The sequence below is a fragment of the Mytilus californianus genome, unplaced genomic scaffold (genome assembly GCF_021869535.1).
Source record: "Mytilus californianus isolate M0D057914Y unplaced genomic scaffold, xbMytCali1.0.p SCAF_13, whole genome shotgun sequence".
Lineage (NCBI taxonomy): Eukaryota > Metazoa > Mollusca > Bivalvia > Mytilida > Mytilidae > Mytilus > Mytilus californianus.
Window position 1 is genome coordinate 5,018,075 of NW_026262615.1, and position 19,495 is coordinate 5,037,569.

Here is a 19,495-nt window from a genome sequence, read left to right on the forward strand (position 1 = left end):
AATTCTTTTACATAAGGATGAAAACAAGAAGCAGGGGCACTTCAATACTTAATTGATAGGGAGTGGTGCTGAGATTCTGTTACCCTACCCTTTTCATATAATTTAGATTTTGAAAATGTATACCTTTTCATATTTTGCGCAGGTAAAATGTTACCTTTTCCCATATTGTTTGGGTTTCGTGTGACTGTAATGTAAGAGTGGAATACAAAAAGTGTCAAAAGAGAGAAAATTGGTTGATAAAAACACAACCAGAAACACCAACAAAGATGACAGACGAAGAAGTTATGGAAACTTTATTGACCTTATCATATATTTCTGATAGTTTTCCCGACCTATTCACATATTTTCAAGCTGGAAAAGGTGACCTATTCAGAAATTTTTGCATGCATTTATTATTGAGATTTTTTAACAATTGCACAGAATGCAAGAGTAAATAGTGTAATTTCAGAAAATAATTCATATATAAGATGCTATAAAATTATTTTTGTGAAATTTACCCAGTCGCAATTTTTCGCAAAAATGAAAATATTTCAAAAATTTCTGCATATACAGTACCTTCTGTTGAATTGTTCAAATCAATAGTCTTAAGATTATAGCCTACTTTTCATGTTGTTTATGTATTTTACAGACTTCCATGGATTGCACCAGAGTTATTTAAAGATATGTTAAAGACAACAATTGCCTGTGATGTTTATGCCTTCAGTACAACGTTATGGGAATGTGCTACGTTAGGAAGAAGTCCGTTGGAAGTACAGCCCCTCAAAGATTTCAATCTTGAAAGTGATAAGGTATGTGCTACGTTAGGAAGAAGTCCGTTGGAAGTACAGCCCCTCAAAGATTTCAATCTTGATAGTGATAAGGTATGTGCTACGTTAGGAAGAAGTCCGTTGGAAGTACAGCCCCTCAAAGATTTCAATCTTGATAGTGATAAGGTATGTGCTACGTTAGGAAGAAGTCCGTTGGAAGTACAGCCCCTCAAAGATTTCAATCTTGATAGTGATAAGGTTAGAAAAGTAAAGGATTATAGACAATCAAAAACCACATATCTAATTAAAGACATATAGTACCATGGCAAAAAGACAATAGACATGACAGCTGTCACATGAGGAGCAGAATCTGCTAAATCTTCTGGAGCACCTGAGATTATCCCTGGTTTTTCATGCAGTTGTGCCATCTTTAGTTTTTCTATGTACGGTTTTGGGGAATTATTTGTCTTTTCGTTTTTTTTAATTTTTTTAGCCATGGCATTGTTACTTTATTATAGATCCTTGAGTTTTGAATGTAACATGATGTCTTCTGGCTTTTTTTTTCAAACTTTTGTGGTTGTTATGAAAATCGGGAGATGGGGTTTGAATGTTTATGAGACAGTTATTCCCCATAGACCAAAGGACAATGTTAAACAGTTATAGGTAAAAGTATAGCCTTCAACAATAAGCAAAACTCTTACCATACTTCATGTACTTGTAATATACTGTTGGTGTTTAATGCCACTTTTAGCACAATTGGCTATAATGTGGTGGTTAGTTTTCATTGGTGGAGGAAACCCGAGAGCCCGGTAAGAACCACCAATCTTAGTCAGGAAAACTTACAATCTTAGTCAATTAAGATTGGAGTTAAGTGTTGACAGGCTAGTGATTAAGAAGATAAACTTCTTAGACCATTCAGCCACGGAGGCCCTAGTTAAAAAATAATAGAAAATTGCATTTTTCATTTGAAAGGCATTATATCTCTGCAGCATTTCCTGAAATATTTAAAATTGAGCTATTATTTGTCTCCATAGTAAATGTTTAACAATGTCAGCAGTGATATTGTTTGCCTCAAATTACAGCCGAAATTCGGCTTTTTCCCCTAGAGAAAATTCCCAATTACTAAAAAAAATGGCTTAAAATTCCTCCCAAAAAGTTTTACATTTTCCCCAAACCGTGATGGCATCGGTAGTAATGATTGTAAATATCGTATTCATGTTATTATTTTGATATTAGAAAGCACTTTTGAGATCTGGTTTTCTGATCAGAATCATCATGGTGTTTGTAACACATGGTTTTCAATGCATTAAGTACCATCATTGCTTCTGTTTCTTTCCCCTCTTAGAAAAGTACCTTTCAGGTTGAAAATGTCTGACAACCAAAATATACATGAAAAAACAGTGCAAAAAAGACTGCAAAGGTCGGCAAAAAATCGGAAATGTGTTTAGAATAAAATATACAAATTTCCCAATTTCAATAAAAAATATGCATTTTTCCCAATAAAAAACAGTAGAGGTAGTTGTCAATAATAAATACACTAAAACAATAACAGTAATTCACAATAAAAGTATCCAGGATAACAAAATGTGACAAAACTAAAGGCCTTACTCAAGCTTAAAACATTAAATGAAAAAAAGGTATGGAAGATTGCAACCAACAACTACCTCTGGACTTCAGATATCTGCTTTGCAGTTGGAAAGCAGGTCACGGTTTGACCCCAAGTCTATCAGCAACAATAGAGTCACGTGACTGTGAAAATTCAGTAAAACTACGGATGAGACAAACCTCACTTTTACTCACTAAAATACAACTGTCATAGTAAAAACTTATTGATCAAAATAATCTTGAATATACATAGTTTTAACTCGTCAAAACTTACACATCAACTCAAAGTCCTTTATTCTTTATTTTATCTTCAAACTTGAAGTTTGTGTGAAAATTGTCAAGGCTCCTGATCGAAAAATCTAAATATTTTCGAGGAAACTAAAAATGATGGGCTGAATTTAAATTTAATAAAGCATCTCATTAAGACAAACACTCGATATGAATATCTAGGCAATACAGTTTTGGATACACAAACGTCAAGTTATGTTCAACACGAAGCGGTGGTTTTTTTGCCCGATTTGTGCAAGTGGTTATCTCCCCTTGATATCACCAGTCAAAAATGAAAACCCACCAAAATGAATAAAAAAGGAGTTTATTTTACAAAAATCAAGAAGAAAATAAAAGAAAGTCGATTAACAACTATGTTATTATAATATTAAGAAGAGATACTTCTCTACTTTTCAGAGAAGGATTACAGGTAAAAATTAAAAGACAAAAAATCGGTAAAAATTAGATCTAGAAACCTAGCTGAATTGATATAAATTAGCCCTGGCTGATGAAATTTACTTTCAGTTTGTAATTTTTATAATGGGATTTGGGATCACTCCTTATGTAACTACTTCTAACAATGTTTAATTCAATAAAACATACTGTATACAATTTAAATAATCTTTCTGAAAAAAAATAGTACTGACCATTTATATTTTATATTTTAATTAAGTGGGACCAAGAGTCACAATTAAGTTTCTTCAAAGTAAAAAAGCCTTTTAACTCAGCCTATGTTTTTTAGTTGAACAGTACAGTACTGCCTAGAAAATATCATACAGAAAAAGGATAAGTTTACCAAAAAAATGACAAAAATTCTGTAAAAAAATAATGCTTAAAATTATAAGTGAAAGTGACATAATTTTGAATTTTAAAATCATTATTATGTAAAATTCAACTATTAGATTAGCTAGCACAGTAGCCCTTATCCAATTTCTCAGGGTATTTTATAGTCCAAATAATTATGACGTCTTGGAAGGCTATTGTAAACTTTTGCATTTTATAGATTATGAAAGTAAACATTTTGAAAAAAAATTGGGGCTTCTTCTCTTCAGGTTGCTGTATCTGCAGCTTTACATATTTATAAACAAAGTATTGTATATCTTACCTGAATAATTGGATATTAATCTCAGAAATGAAAGTATGACAAATCTTGTGCATTTTACTTTAATAATGATCAATGATGATTAAATTTGACAAGATTTTGCCATTTGAATAAATTCAATTTTGTAAGCACACATCTCTATGAACTAATTTCTTGTTTGACTTGAAAAGCTAGTGTTTGCTCTTATTAATGTAGCTTACTTAGTAAAGAGATAATTGATAAGCAAGGTTTTTAACTTATAAAATATAAATATAATTAACTGACCTTCATTTCCTTTTTAGCTCACCGGGGCCCAAAGGGCCCCATGTGAGCTTATGCCATAACTTGGCGTCTGTCGTCGTCGTCTGTCGTCGTAAACTATTTCAAAAATCTTCTCTGAAACTACTGGGCCAAATACCTTCAAACTTAAACTAAATGTTCCTTAGGGTATCTTGTTTATAAATTGTATCCATAGTTTGTATCCATCGACAAACATGGCCGCCATGGCTAAAAATAGAACATAAGGGTCAAATGCAGTTTTTGGGTTATATCTCAAAAACTAAATCTTTTAGAGCAAATGTGACATGGATTAATTGTTTAATTGGTCAAGATCAATCTGCCCTGAAATTTTCAGACGAATCGAACAACCCATTGTTGGGTTGCTGCCACCAAATTGGTAGTTTTAACAAAATTTTGCAGTTTTTTGTTATTATTTTGAATATTATTATAGATATATATAAACTGTAAGCAGCAATAGTGTTCAGCAAAGTAAGATCTACAAAAAAGTTAATATGACCAAAATTGTCAATTGACCCCTTAAGGAGTTATTGCCTTTTAAAGACAATTTTACACAATTTGTTCATCAAGTTTGCTAACATTTAAAAATCTTCTCCTCTGAAATACAGGTGAGCGATTCAGGCTCTTGAGAGCCTCTTGTTTCATATGTTTTTTCCTCCAGAAATTTTCTTTGCAATGCATTTTCTATTCTGCTTTTGTTTATACATAGGCCATCATTAATTTGTCATATTTGCTTCCAGTATAAATGAAATTTTCTTAGACCTATAGTTTAAAACGCCATAAAGAAGAACTTTGTTTGTTGTTTCACTTGTCCAATGTGTAAATTTTCACTATGCACATGACCCTGACACATATTTTGTAAACGTTATATGTGACGTATGTTGAAAAAGAAAACAATGTCACCGTCAATTTGTGTAGGGGATCAAAAAGGGGTTTAATTACTTTAAAATGGAGATATCGTATGGAATTGTGAAAAACAACAATTTTTAATCACAATTTCATTCATATCTATAATAAAATCAGTTTTTAGAGTACTTTGGAAACAGGTACAATGAAAAGAAGTTGAACTTTACTGTTTTGAAGTAGAAACGCAGCCAAAACCAGGTACAAATTGACATGACTGGTGGTCACCAAAATTGATGTATAATAGTAAAAAATGATGGCTTCATAATTGTGTAGAAATTTGAAATAGGTTACCCGGTTTCATTTAAGATTTTTAACGTTCTATTCTGTATTTGGATACGCAAACGTCAAGTTATATGAATTCGATGTTTTTGGCGAACAAAAAAGATGGCTGATCATTTTTAGAACGGACAGGATAAAGTAATAGCAAATAAAAGTTATTTTCGACTATGTTTCAATGTCATATTGAAACTATATTGTTCACAAAATCTACAAACTTTAAAAATCAATTATAATAAAAGCATGACAAGTTGAAAAAAATAGTTTAAACGTCGATTTTTTAGCCGATTTATTTCGCAGACTTTTTGATGTCACAGACAACTGTAGCGCCACCTAATTAATTCCCCCTGCTATTGTTGCTGATAGAGCTTGACGACAACGGACGTTTCCAATGACTTGCTTTCCAAATGTTTGGGACATGCATGCACATAAAGAATGGGGTACGGTTAAACATATTTTAGGACGCTCATTTCTTAAGTTATATGGTTTTTTTTCCATTTTCAGATTCAAGAATTTTACCTTAGTGGAAAAACTATTGATTTTCCTGAAGACTTGATCACCAAACGTGATGATGGAAGGGTCAGACCAGCAACTTCATCTGATAACTCCAATTATAACGGAAATACCAACACTTCTAACGTTATTGATAACAGAGACTCCAATGATGTCAATTCCAAAAACTGTGCGGAGAATGAAAGTGAAGCCAAATTGCCTGATTACTCCAAGGTTAATGACGGGCAGAGAACCAGTAGTACATTAGAATCTCCTGAAGAGCATATTTATAGTACAGGATATAGCAGTGCCAGTAGCACTGATAGAAATGTCAAGATTAAGAGAACTGTCACAGACATTATGGCAAAATGTTGGGCAAAAGCAGAGGAAAGAATAGAAACAAATATAATTCTCCGAGATCTGAGAGCTGTACATGGTGCTTATGTGGACCATGGTATGACTTAGTTTTACTACTGTTAATTCACAAATTATTGCGTGCATTTATTATCTGATTATTGTGATTTTTTAAGAAAGGACAAAAATGAAATTTACAATTACAACAATCAATGAAAACTCAAAAAAAATTAATTAAAAACAAATTAGCAATTTTCAAGGATTTATATAGAACACTTTTGTGAGTAGTAGAAAAGAAAAATATGAATTTTCCCCAATATGTGAAACATGCATCTCCTCTCATAAACAGTACAGTGGCTACTGAGAATCAAGCATGAAAACACCTGAAATAAAAGGTTAATGAAAACATCTGAAATGAAATGTGTATGAAAACACCTGAAATAAAGGTGCATGAAAATAACCCTTTTACCACCTGCATTATACAAGACCTTGAAATGCAAACAATAATTATGGCCAAGATTTAACTGTCCCCTTCTAAGAGTCAAATTGCAAACAAAGCACACTACATGCACTACGAACCCAATATAAATTAAGGTGGTTTATAGTAAACAATGTATTCCATTACAGAGTACCATCGTGAATATTCAGAGATTAATGAAAGTGATTTAGAATCATTTACTCCCTCACCAGACCAGTTAGCAAGATCCTCGATGGTAGAAATTCCCAACATACAGAAGTATTTAGAATGCGACAGCAATACACATTGGCCAGCTGAAGGTACAAATCTTTATTAATGTTGTAAGGAGGGGAGATACAGGGAGAATGTCATTGTTATAAAAGTGATATGGGGAGAATGTCAATGTAATAAGCAGAGATACAGGGAGAATGTCATTGTTATAAAAGTGACATTGGGAGAATGTCAATGTAATAAAGGGAGATACAGGGAGAATGTCAATGTAATAAAGTGAAATACAGGGAAATTTCTACATATTAAGGGGAGATACAGGGAGAATGTCATTGTTAAAAAAAAATGGAGAGTATGTCAATGTAATCAGCGGAGATGCAGGGAGAAGGTCAATGTAAAAAAGGGAGATGCAGAAAGAATGACAATGTAATAAAGGGAGATGCAGGGAAAATGTCAATGTAAATAAAGGGAAATGCAGGGAGAATGTCATTGTAATAAAGGGAGATACAGGGAAAATGTCAATGTAATTAAGGGAGATGCAGGGAGTATGTCATTGTAATAAAGGGAGATACAGGGAAAATGTCAATGTAATAAAGGGAGATGCAGGGAGAATGTCAATGTAAATAAAGGGAAATGCAGGGAGAATGTCAATGTAATAAAGGGAGATGCAGGGAGATTGTTAATATAATAAAGGGAGATGCAGGGAGAATGTTATTGTAATAAAGGGAGATACAGGGAGAATGTCAATGTAATTAAGGGAGATTCAGGGAGAATGTCATTGTAATAAAGGGAGATGCAGGGAGAATGTTATTGTAATAAAGGGAGATGCAGGGAGAATGTCTATGTAATAAAGGGAGATAAGGGAGAATGTCAATGTTATAAAGGGAAATACAGTGAAAATGTCAATGTAATAAAGGGAGATGAGGTAGAATGTCAATGTAATAAAGGGAAAAACAGGGAGAATGTCAATGTAATAAAGGGAGATACAGGGAAAATGTCAATGTAATAAAGAGAAATAAAGGGAAATGTCAATGTAATGAAGGTAAATACATGAAGAGTGTCATTGTAATAAAGGGAGATGCAGGGAGAATGTCATTGTTATAGAGGGAGATGCAGGGAGAATGTCGTTGTAATAAAGGGAGATGCAGGGAGAATGTCATTGTAATAAAGGGAGATACAGGGAAAATGTCAATGTAATAAAGGGAGATACAGGGAAAATGTCAATGTAATAAAGGGAAATAAAGGGAAATGTCAATGTAATGAAGGGAAATACATGGATAGTGTCATTGTAATAAAGGGAGATACAGGGAGAATGTTAATGTAATAAAGGGATAGGACAGAATGTCAATATAATAAAGGGAGATACAGAGAGAATATCAATGTAATAAAGGGAGATACAGGGAGAATGTTAATGTAATAAAGGGATAGGGCAGAATGTCAATGTAATAAAGGGAGATACAGGGAAAATGTCAATGTAATAAAGGGAAATAAAGGGAAATGTCAATGTAATGAAGGGAAATACATGGATAGTGTCATTGTAATAAAGGGAGATACAGGGAGAATGTCAATGTAATAAAGGGAGATACAGGGAAAATGTTAATGTAATAAAGGGAGATAAGGGAGAATGTCAATGTAATAAAGGGAAATGTCAATGTAATGAAGGGAAATACATGGATAGTGTCATTGTTATAAAGGGAGATACAGGGAGAATGTCAATGTTATAAAGTGAGATACAGGGAAAATGTCAATGTAATAAAGGGAAATAAAGGGAAATGTCAATGTAATGAAGGGAAATACATGGATAGTGTCATTGTAATAAAGGGAGATACAGGGAGAATGTCAATGTAATAAAGGGAGATACAGGGAGAATGTTTATGTAATAAAGGGATAGGGCAGAATGTCAATGTAATAAAGGGAGATACAGAGAGAATATCAATGAACTAAAAGGAGACATTGGGAGAACGTCAATGTAATAAAGGGACAGGGGAGAATATAAATGTAAAAAATGTTTGATTATTTCAACTTCAGGTCAAGTAATGGTATCAAAATTTTAATTGTGATTTTTTTTTAATTTCAGAAGCCTGATGTGGCAATTTTTTTAAGAGCATCTAAAATACTTTTCAATTTACAGTATAAGATGTGTAATATGTTACTGTTTGATTATCTCCCTTGTAGATATGAGAGTTAATTTAAAGTCTCAACAGATATCACCACAGTCTGCAGGAAGGAGAGGTTTCACTGAGCCATGTCGTGACAAACTCTTTCGCAGTAACAAACTCCTAGATTTTAAATTCCTGATTGACAGCAAGCGGCTGAAACTTCAAGTAGGAAAAATTGGAGCTGTAAGTTCAATATTTGTATTTGTGTTTTACTACAAAAATCAGCATTTCATGTTATACTATTATCATTAGGAAACTTTGAACTTGTTTTCTGTTTATATTATAATGTAATTACATCATCATTCTAGGAGTGGGGCCATATTGCAATCACATCTGTAGTCCGTCTGTCTTCGGTCTGTTTGTCCAACAAATTTTTGTTCGTAATTTTACTCAGAAATTATCGAACATAATGACTTGATACTTGGTGAGCAGCTAGGCAGTGATGAGTTGTTGACAAAGCCCCTTTTGGATTTATCTGATACTTAATTCCTGTTTACAGATATTATTATACATATATAAAGTTATAAAGTTATAAAGATGTAGTATGATTGCCAACGAGAGACCTATTAACACAAGACCAAATAAAGTAAATGTTAGCAACTATAGGTCACTGTAAAGCCTTCAATAATGAGCAAAACCCTGATACTGTATAGTATTTTAAGTACCAGTCTTTGTAAGAATCAGGCAATTTTGAAAAAAACCAAAACATGGCCAAAAAACACACCGACCTAACCATCCAATTTTGAAGTAACCCTCATCCTGAGTTAGAAATGGTAGGTCTTTCATTTCTGTGTGTCTGGTAATTCCAGATATTTCTAGATACATTTTGGTTAGAATGATAGCAAATTACGGAGTTAGCTCCCCTTAATTGTTAATTTCTAGTGCATTTCAACCAAATTATATCTTGAATTACCAGAACAGGACAAGGATACGAATGTTATATTCCTGCATCATTATATATTTTGAACATAAATTAATGTCAACTTGAGTGGGTTTTTGTTTGTCAAATTTGAAAAATGTTCAGTTGAAATAAATTAAGATTACTTAATGCAGAACTGTTTAAGGCCTGTTCCATTAAAATGAATGTGGGAGGATAGGAAAGGACTTTCAAAATCAAACCACAACCAAAAACTTTTATGTGTAATTTTGTGTTCATCATATGGACATACAGCCACAAATGACCCATGACCCCTGTCCAAAAATTAAACTACCTTTCTAATCTCCTAAATTCATTTTAATGGAATAACCCTAATTATAAATATAATCCTAAAATGATTCCAGGGACATTATGGAGAAGTTAAAAAAGGCTATCTGATTACAAGTGCCCAGGACACATCATCACAAAAACAACAGGTGGCAGTCAAGATTTTGAAGGATAGTCGTTATCAGTCTGTCATGGAGAATGATGAATTTAGAAACGAGGCTGAACTAATGTCAGCACTGCGACATGAAAATATTGTTCGTTTTATAGGCGTCAGTGACAACAGTATGTATACTTAATAGATCTTTTTTTTTATTATACTCATTGCATGATGATGAATTCTTTCCACAGTTACAAGTACTTGGATACTAGTGTAGTGATTCTGATAAGACGGTTTACTGAGTTACAAGTACTTGGATACTAGTGTAGTGATTCTGATAGACTGTTTACTGAGTTACAAGTACTTGGATACTAGTGTAGTGATTCTGATAAGACGGTTTACTGAGTTACAAGTACTTGGATACTAGTGTAGTGATTCTGATAGACTGTTTACTGAGTTACAAGTACTTGGATACTAGTGTAGTGATTCTGATAGACTGTTTACTGGTCTACTTTCATAGTAAATATAAGTAATTTTATGACTTGAATTCATGTAACACCTACAAAACATGTAAACAATACTGTAAATTCAGAAATTATTGTGAGATTTTTACTATGAATACCCGACAGACCAAAGTTCCAGTGGGTATTATGTTTTTTACCCGTCTGTCCGTCTGTCAGTCAGTCCTTCCATCTGTCCGTCCGTTAGTCCTGTTCTTGTCATTGCAACTCCTCTGAAACCACACAACCGAATTTCATTAAACTTTGTAGATAAATATGACATTAGATGTAGATGTGCATATCGACAGGAAATTTTGATTCAATTTTTTTTTCTAGGAGTTGTGACCTTTGCACTTAAACTTTTGGCCTCAATATACTACTGCAGCAGTTTGTCATCCCATCTCCTTTGAAACCATACAACAGAATTTCATGAAACTTTGTAGATGATAAGGACATAATATGTAGATGTGCATATCCACAAAAATGTTTCATTAGTTGACTTTTGTAGGAGTTACTTGTCTTTGGGGTAACAATCTGCTCTATTCCCCTCTCAGCTATGTATTATCTATTTGTTTCAGTGCTTGTAATGGAGTATATAGAGAAAGGATGTATGAGAGATTACCTGAAGAAGAAAAAGAAAGAGAAAAATATGTTGTCTGTCACTAAAATATTAAGGATATGTGCTGATATAGCTGATGTGAGTATTGTGATAGATAGCTAACATCCCTCCCCACACTTTGTCATCAGGAATCTTAACGGATTTGTTTGTCATATTTAAGGTAGCACAATACAAAGATTTTTTTACTTCCAATCTCCAACCTTTAAAATGATGTTACTTTCTTATGACTGCATACAAATTAATAAAAGAGGTATATATAGATAGATAAAAGATTAATCTTTTAAATGAATGATATATTTTTGTTATGCAATCGTTATGTAATCAATTATTATGCAATTAATGGCAAAATTTTGGTCAGTTCACTTGAATGAATTTAGCTCTGACATCTCTATAACTACACAAGAAATTTTAACGTTATCTTAATCAACACAGCAGGAGCTACAAAAGGGTGTCTCAAATTATCGCTATCGTATTCCATTCTCTCATAAATCTGTAATTAGTGTAAACATCCTTACCACATAAAAGTAGAGATTATTTGATTATGTTTAAAATTTGATCTATACATTCTATCCAAAATCTGAGACACCCTTTTGTAGATAATGGCTCTAGGAACAACATATTATAAAATTAACCCTCTTGGGGTAACCATGAAGAAGCTAATTTCAATTGAAAGTGGAAATTTCTTGTAAAATTTTGTAGACACAGTTAAAATTATAATTGATTACATAATTGTTGTATAATACTAACATTGCATTAATTTGAAAGAGTAATCTGTTAGCTATCCATAAATACCACTTTTATAAATTTTCAAGCATTATAAAGAAAGTTACAGCGTTTTAAAACTGGGGAGTTAGAGGTATAAAATCTTTGTATTGTGCTACCTTAAATGTTGGAGTAATGTGGACTCATTATTATTTGTTGGATACCAATTTTCATGTATTTCGTGTGTAAACGTGAAACAACGAAAATGTTTAAGGAAGTTGAATTTTCTAAAGGCTTGTATGCAGACTTTGGCATAACCGAGAAATTTCTATTTTTTCCCCATCCACGAAATTGGTACCCATGAAATAAATAGATCCACAGTATTGGATGTTGATGGAAGATCTTTGATTGTTTCTATTAAATTTATTCACAGAATTTATAGACTCTGGATGGTTCATATCTTGACATATTGTGTAGACACCTGTCTGTTGTTGAAGTATGTTACCCCGGTACTGTAAATTCAGAAATTATTGCCAGGTTTTTATTAATGCCAATAATGCAATAATAAGAACTCGCATTGCGATAACTAAAACATACATCTGTATGTAGATTTTTCTGAAATCGCAATAATTAAACTCGCATTCTTGTCCATTTTTGAAAAATCGCAATAATTTCTGAATTTACAGTATGTTGCCCTCTAGATTTTTGATTTTGTTTACGTTGGGTTGTTGTCACATTGATGTAAATCCCACATCTCTTCATATTGTACTGACTTTACCACGTTCTCTTCCCTTGAATGAGACTTTTCATGTAATTTTTAGAAACAGGGGGATGCCACATGTGGAGCAGAATCTTCTTTCCATTCAGGAGTACCTGGGATCAACCCTGGTTTTTGATGGGGTTTATGTAACTATGAAATTTAATTTTTCAAATTTGTGTTTTGCAGATTGTTGTTTGTCTTTTCATCACTTGTGTCTGTCGTCCGTTAACTTTTACAAAAATATTCTCCTCTGAAACTACTGGGCCAAATTTAACCAAACTTGACCACAATCATCATTTGGGTATCTAGTTTAAAAAATGTGTCTGATGACCCAGCCCGCAAACCTAGATGGCCGCCATGGCTTAAAATAGAACATTGGGGTAAAATGTAGATTTTGGCTTATATCTCTAAACCAATGCATTTAGAGCAAATCTGACATGGGGAAAATTGTTTATCAGATCAAGATCTATTTGCCCTAAAATTTTCAGATGAATCAGACAACCCGTTGTTGGGTTGCTGCCCCTGAATTGGTAATTTTGAGGAAACTTTGCATTTTTTTTGCCCATAACGAAGCGGAGGGGGCATTAAGTTTTACCCTTGTCCCTCTGTCCATATGTACATACGTACGTCCGTACGTCCCAAAATTGGTTTCCGTTCTCTAATTTAAGTTTGCTTATTACCACAAAACACAGATCAAGTTTGAACTTTGGTGACGTCACTTCAACCGTTCTAGAGTTATGCCCTTTATAAATGGAAAAATTGCAAAATTTTTCATTTCCTTTCTCTAACTTAAGTTTGCCTCAACCAAATGTTATGAAACTTATACACAATGCTTATTACCACAATACACAGATCAAGTTTGAAATTTGGTGGCGTCACTTTTACTGTCTAGAGTTATGTCCCTTTACAAATTGAAAAAAAATGCTAAATTTTTCATTTTTTTTCTAAAAATATCAATGATGTCATTGTTCAAGTAATTTTTAAAATTGGAGTTATCTTCCTTTGTACATGATTATAGTTGAATCAACTACAATCAATGCTTTATACAATGCAATGTTTAATTTTGCCTTCCACTGATAAAACACAGATAAGTTGAATTTGGTTAGTGTCACTTTAACCATTATTGAGTTATGCCCCTTTATAAATCGAAAAATTGCAAAATTTTTAGTTTCCGTTCTGTAACTTAAGTTTGCCCCAACCAAACATGAAACCTATACACAATACTTATTACCGCAAAACTAAGATCAATTACAAATTTTGGGTAGCGTCACTTTAATTGTTCTTGAGTTATGTCCCTTTATTATGTTGTATGCAAGCGGGGGCATCATCTGTGTCCATGGGGACACATTCTCCATTTATTTGGTTATTATAATGAATATTATTATAGATAGAGATAAACTGTAAACAGCAATAATCTTCAGTAAAGTAAGATTTACAAATAAGTAAAACATGACCAAAATTGTCAATTGACCCCTTAAGGAGTTATTGTCCTTTAAAGTAAATTTTGAACCATTTTTATACGACCGCAAAAATTAAAAATTTTTTGGTTGTATATTGGTATAACGTTGGCGTCGTCGTCGTCGTCCGAAGACACATTGGTTTTCGCACTCTAACTTTAGTTTAAGTGAATGGATCTCCATGAAATTTTACCATAAGGTTCAATACCACAAAAGGAAGCTTGGGATTGATTTTGGGGGTTATGGTACCAACAGTTAAGGAATTAGGGGCCAAAAATAAGCATTTTTGTATCTTCCAGACATAACTTGTGTGTTAGTGTATGGATCTCTCTGAGATTGTACCACAAGGTTCCATATCACAAAGGGAATGCTGGGATTGATTTTGGGGTAATTGCCTCAAAATTTTAGGAATTAGGGGCCAAAAAAGGGGCAAAAAACAAGCATTTTTCTAGTTTCATGATAATAACTTGTGTGTATGTGTATGGATCTTTCTGAAATTGAACTACAAGGTTCCATATCACAAAGGGAAAGCTGGAATTGAGTTTGGGGGTGATTGCCCAAAACGTTTAGGAAAAAGGGGCCAAAAATAGCATTTTTCTAGTTTCCAGACAATAACTTGTGTTCAAGTTTATGGATCTCTCTGAAATTGTACTGCAAGGTACCATAGCACAAAAGGGAAGGCTGGGATTGATTTTGGGGGTAATTGCCTTAAAATTTTAGGAATTAGGGGCAAAAAAGGGGCAAAAAACAAGCATTTTTCTAGTTTCAGGACAATAACTTGTGTGTAAGTATATGGATCGTTATGAAATTGTACTGCAAGGTTCCATATCACAAAAAGAAAGCTGGGTTTGAGTTTGGGGGTAATTGCCCTAAATGTTTAGGAATTTGGGGCCAAAAAGGGGCCTAAAAACAAGGATTTTTCTAGTTTCCAGACAATAACTTGTGTTCAAGTGTATGGATCTCTCTGAGATTGTACTGCAAGGTACCATACCACAAAGGGAAGGCTGGGATTGAGTTTGGGGGTGATGAATCATAAGGGGGTTCAAAAAATTTAGGGGAGGGATTTTTTTTCTTTAAAATTTTCCATTTTATATTGGTTATTTCGGATTTATATATAAACATGATAAAAGCAAATAATAATGATATGGTTTGAATAGGTAAATTAAAAAATTTTAAGTTCATAGACCACATTCATTCTGTGTCAGAAACCTATGCTGTGTCAAATATTTAATCACAATCCAAATTCAGTGCTGTATCAAGCTTGAATGTTGTGTCCATACTTGCCCCAGCTGTTCAGGGTTCGACTCCTGCGGTCGTATCAAGCTGCGCCCAGCGGAGCTTTTTTTTGTAAATTTTTGTAATCTTTTACAAAAATCTTCTCCTCTGAAACTACTGAGACAAATTTAACCAAATTTGGCCACAATTATCATTAGGGTATCTTGTTTAAAAAAAGTGTCCGATGACCCCGCCTGCCAACGAACATGGTTGACATGGCTAAAAATAGAACATAGGTGTAAAATGCAGTTTTTGGCTTATATCTTTGAAACTAAAGCAAAAGTATGATGGTTGCATTATTTCATGCATCAATTGTAAACAAAAATATCAGGTGAGCGTCACAGGCTCCTTGGAGCCTCTAGTTTATGTTTTTTGCCTTGGTGTTACATGTACTGTTTATCTTCAACTTATGAGTTTGAATATCCCTTTTGTATCTTCCACCTCTCTTGTGTATTCCATGTTTCTCTTTTTTGAAGTGAAGACCAAACAGAAGGATAATTTGTTTCTTCCATATATTTTTTCATCTTTACTTGTGTAAAATCCCTTGATCAGAAAGGACATCAATGCACTGTTTCATGTGAGGCGTAATCAATAACTGTATGCTTAAAAACTAAAGGAATCTTTATCTGAAATTTTAATATTGTTTTGCAGGGAATGGCATACTTAGCCTCTAAAAGAATTTTACACTGTGACCTGGCAGCCAGAAATGTTCTCTTGAGTTCAGATATTCGAGCCAAAATATCAGACTTTGGATTGGCCAAATTGCTAGATAAAGAAAAAGATTACTATAGAAGATCAGAAAATAAGAATTTACCCGCTTGGTGGTAAGTCCTGTGTAAAGATTTAGGAAGTTTGGGATACAAACATCTGTTAGCAGTTTTATTACAAAGATCGACAATAGGGGCAGGACTGGTATGCATAAAATCACTTAAGCTAAGATATCCACTCGTAACACTAATTTATTGTAGGACATGTAGAAAAATCCATCCGTTCGGAACAAATCTTAAGTAGCTTTATGCATACGAGCCTTGTATATTTGTTGTAAGGAATGATTGTAAAATGTACATGTCTGTCTGGCCAGGTTCATCTTATTTTGACCTCATTTACATGGATCATTGATAATGTAAAGATTATGTGATACTTGTATTAATACCCTCATATTTCAGACTTTCAACATTATTTCAGTCATAAGATAAGATAAGATAATTTTTATTTCAGACTCAATAGGTCCATATTTATATACATGACACAAAATATTATGTTTAAATGGATGCAATGTTAAGATAATACATGTAAACAGTATTAATTATAGTCAAAAGTTAGGAGAGCCATTTCAGCATGTGCTCTCTTGTTGATATTTTCTTGTATCTTTAACAATGTTTTCAATTGTTAGGTGTTCGCCTGAGGCACTCACTTTTCGTAAATTTTCCCCAAAAGCTGATGTCTGGAGTTATGGTGTTGTTTTATGGGAAGGGTTTACTCACAGCGATTCACCAAAAGTTTGTCCAGATGTCAAACATCTTTTGTCCTCAATCAATGCAGGAAAGCGTCTGCCAAAGCCTGATCTCTGTCCCGAGGATGTTTATTCATTTATGAATCTCTGTTGGAAGCATAAGCCTGAAGATCGACCAGAATTTAGTGAGGTCAATAAACGCTGCAGGTATGATGTACATGGTGTAATATTTTGGAAAAATATTGATTAGGTTCTAGCACATTAATCTAGTGTTAAAAAATAATTGAGCAGAATTAACAAATTGATACCCCCTCTTTTTGTATAGATACCTCTCAGAGTCTTATGATTTGCTAAAATAAATCCCCAAAATTTCTGTTTTTTTTCATTTTGGTTCTGCAACCTGAAAATGATATTCCAGTTGCAAGATAATAAAGGAACATTAATCTTTAAATTCAACATTCTAAGCTCCAGTGAGTTTGTCTGTGATATTTTAAAGTTGACATAGAAATTGAAATAAGTGACTTTATTTTCATAGTGAATTGATCTATATACATCAACAGAATAGAGAAGAAGCAGTGGTATATAAAAGAGAAACAGGTAAGTTTCACTTTAAGTTGTTTTGTCTCGACCACAATGAAAGTCAATGAAAGTCTTGAAAGTGTTCTGTTTCAAGCTTTTGAAGCATCAACATTGTTTCAATTTGTGATTAGTTTACACAAGCAAGAAATTTCTCTGTTTCAACAGTTTATTAGTCCCCTACCGACGAAGTTGAAGGGGACTTTAGGTTTGCACTCTGTCTGTATGTTTGTCTGTCTGTCTGTCTGTCTGTCTGTCTGTCTGTCTGTCTGTCTGTCTGTCTGTCTGTCTGTCTGTCCATCAGTCCGGCAAATCAGTTTTCCACACTTTTTTTCTTCATGCTTGAAGATATTGATTTGATAATTGGTATATAGTTTTATCATTATAAGTTACAGATCAAGTTCGAATTTTGTTCCAGTCTGATGATTTTGTGCAGAGTTATGGTCCTTGGACTTAAAAAATTCACTTAAATAATCAGTTTTCAACACTTTTTTTCGTCATGCTTGAAGATATTGATTTGATATTTGTTATATAGTTTACACCATGACAAGTTATAGATCAAGTTAGAATTTGTTCCAATGCAATGAATTTTTAACCTGTAGGGGACTTTGTATTGCCATGCAATACTCACAGAATGCTTGTTGACATATGTTATTTAATTTTCTCTTGTAAAAGTATTTTATATTCTTTTTTTTCAATGGTCAGGGTTTCACATCACCCTTATAGCACCACCTGACCAAGATGTTACCGGCTTTTAAGAAATATAACAGCAAATGACTCTTGTTTTACAAAGAAATGGAAAATATCAATCATTTGAAAATCTCTCATTGTCTCAAAATTTAAAATTTATTTGTAAAAGGCTTAGAAACGGGTAGAATTTGAGGCTTTGACTTGCATTTTCATCCTGTTTTTAGCTGAATACAAATCAAGTTTAAATTTCATAGCCTAAACATTCCTTGAAACTGCTTTAATTTCTTTCACAACATTATATATAGATAAATCATACCAATGTCAGAAACAAGGCACTTTTTGTCAGTGACTGTTTATCACAAATTAAATGTTTTTACAGTTCAGACAATTTATTCACTCCTTGTCGGATTGATTGATTGGTGATTGCTTTACGTCGCATCCATGTTTGATATTATGTTTTCAACAATAAGTTTTGTATACTGACACCTCCTTTCATTATCTGATATATATATACATATCATTTCAGTGTCATCAAATAGTCAGTCACAATCATCTTCTCGGAACACAGAGTCTAATTCAAGCCAATCAGATAGAAGCTCTCAGAGAGTTATGTCTGATTCTTCCAACCAATCGGAAGAACTTGCAGAAGCAAAGGAAGTGAATTTAGAACAAGAAGACAAAAGACAGGAAACTATTAATAACATAAGTCAAGCAAAACTTTTGAATAAAAAACTGATTGACAATGCACTAAAAGACACCAACAGTTCTGATGAAAAAAATCAAAATATACCAGAACCCATAACTCACTCACCAGAAACTAGAACAAGGACTGTGAGTCATAATTCTAAAGCACCACTCAGTCCAAGTAATCCAAAGTCAGCAATACCTTGCCGACAGACCGGACCTGTCAGTGCTAGCCCAAGTCCACCAAGACCAACAGTTCTTGTCCATCAGACAGGAGTGGTAGGAACGTCATTGCCACCGACACCCCCGGTACTGACACCATCAGCAACCATTCCTCTGAACTATTTGTTGGATAAAAAATTTATTCAATACAATCATATGAACATACTTGGTGCTGTAAGTATATATTATAGGAATTTACAGTAGCATACATGTGACAGAGTTGTCAAGTCACAACTGGAGATTTGAACATTTTCAGCTTGAGTTTGGGCCTCATAACTGGAGATTTTTTATTGACATATTTATCACCGTTTTTAGTGTTCATTTTGATGATAAAGCTACATATTTCTCCTTTTTTAAGATAACAGTATTAGTACTAACCCTTTCGCCG

The 19,495-nt window shown here is 33.4% G+C and overlaps 1 protein-coding gene across 2 annotated transcripts in view; it reads left to right on the top strand.

The window, feature by feature from the left end:
• Nucleotides 1–19,495, top strand: part of LOC127723030 (uncharacterized) — a 68,513-nt gene that overhangs the window by 35,452 nt on the left and 13,566 nt on the right. For both annotated transcript variants that reach the window (XM_052229441.1, XM_052229442.1), the window contains exons 10-19: nt 629–788; nt 5,683–6,124; nt 6,652–6,801; nt 8,885–9,051; nt 10,150–10,354; nt 11,248–11,366; nt 16,134–16,306; nt 16,876–17,142; nt 17,471–17,532; nt 18,728–19,281. In XM_052229441.1, the coding sequence (XP_052085401.1) occupies nt 629–788; nt 5,683–6,124; nt 6,652–6,801; nt 8,885–9,051; nt 10,150–10,354; nt 11,248–11,366; nt 16,134–16,306; nt 16,876–17,142; nt 17,471–17,532; nt 18,728–19,281 (2,299 nt within the window). The remainder of the gene's footprint in view (nt 1–628; nt 789–5,682; nt 6,125–6,651; nt 6,802–8,884; nt 9,052–10,149; nt 10,355–11,247; nt 11,367–16,133; nt 16,307–16,875; nt 17,143–17,470; nt 17,533–18,727; nt 19,282–19,495) is intronic.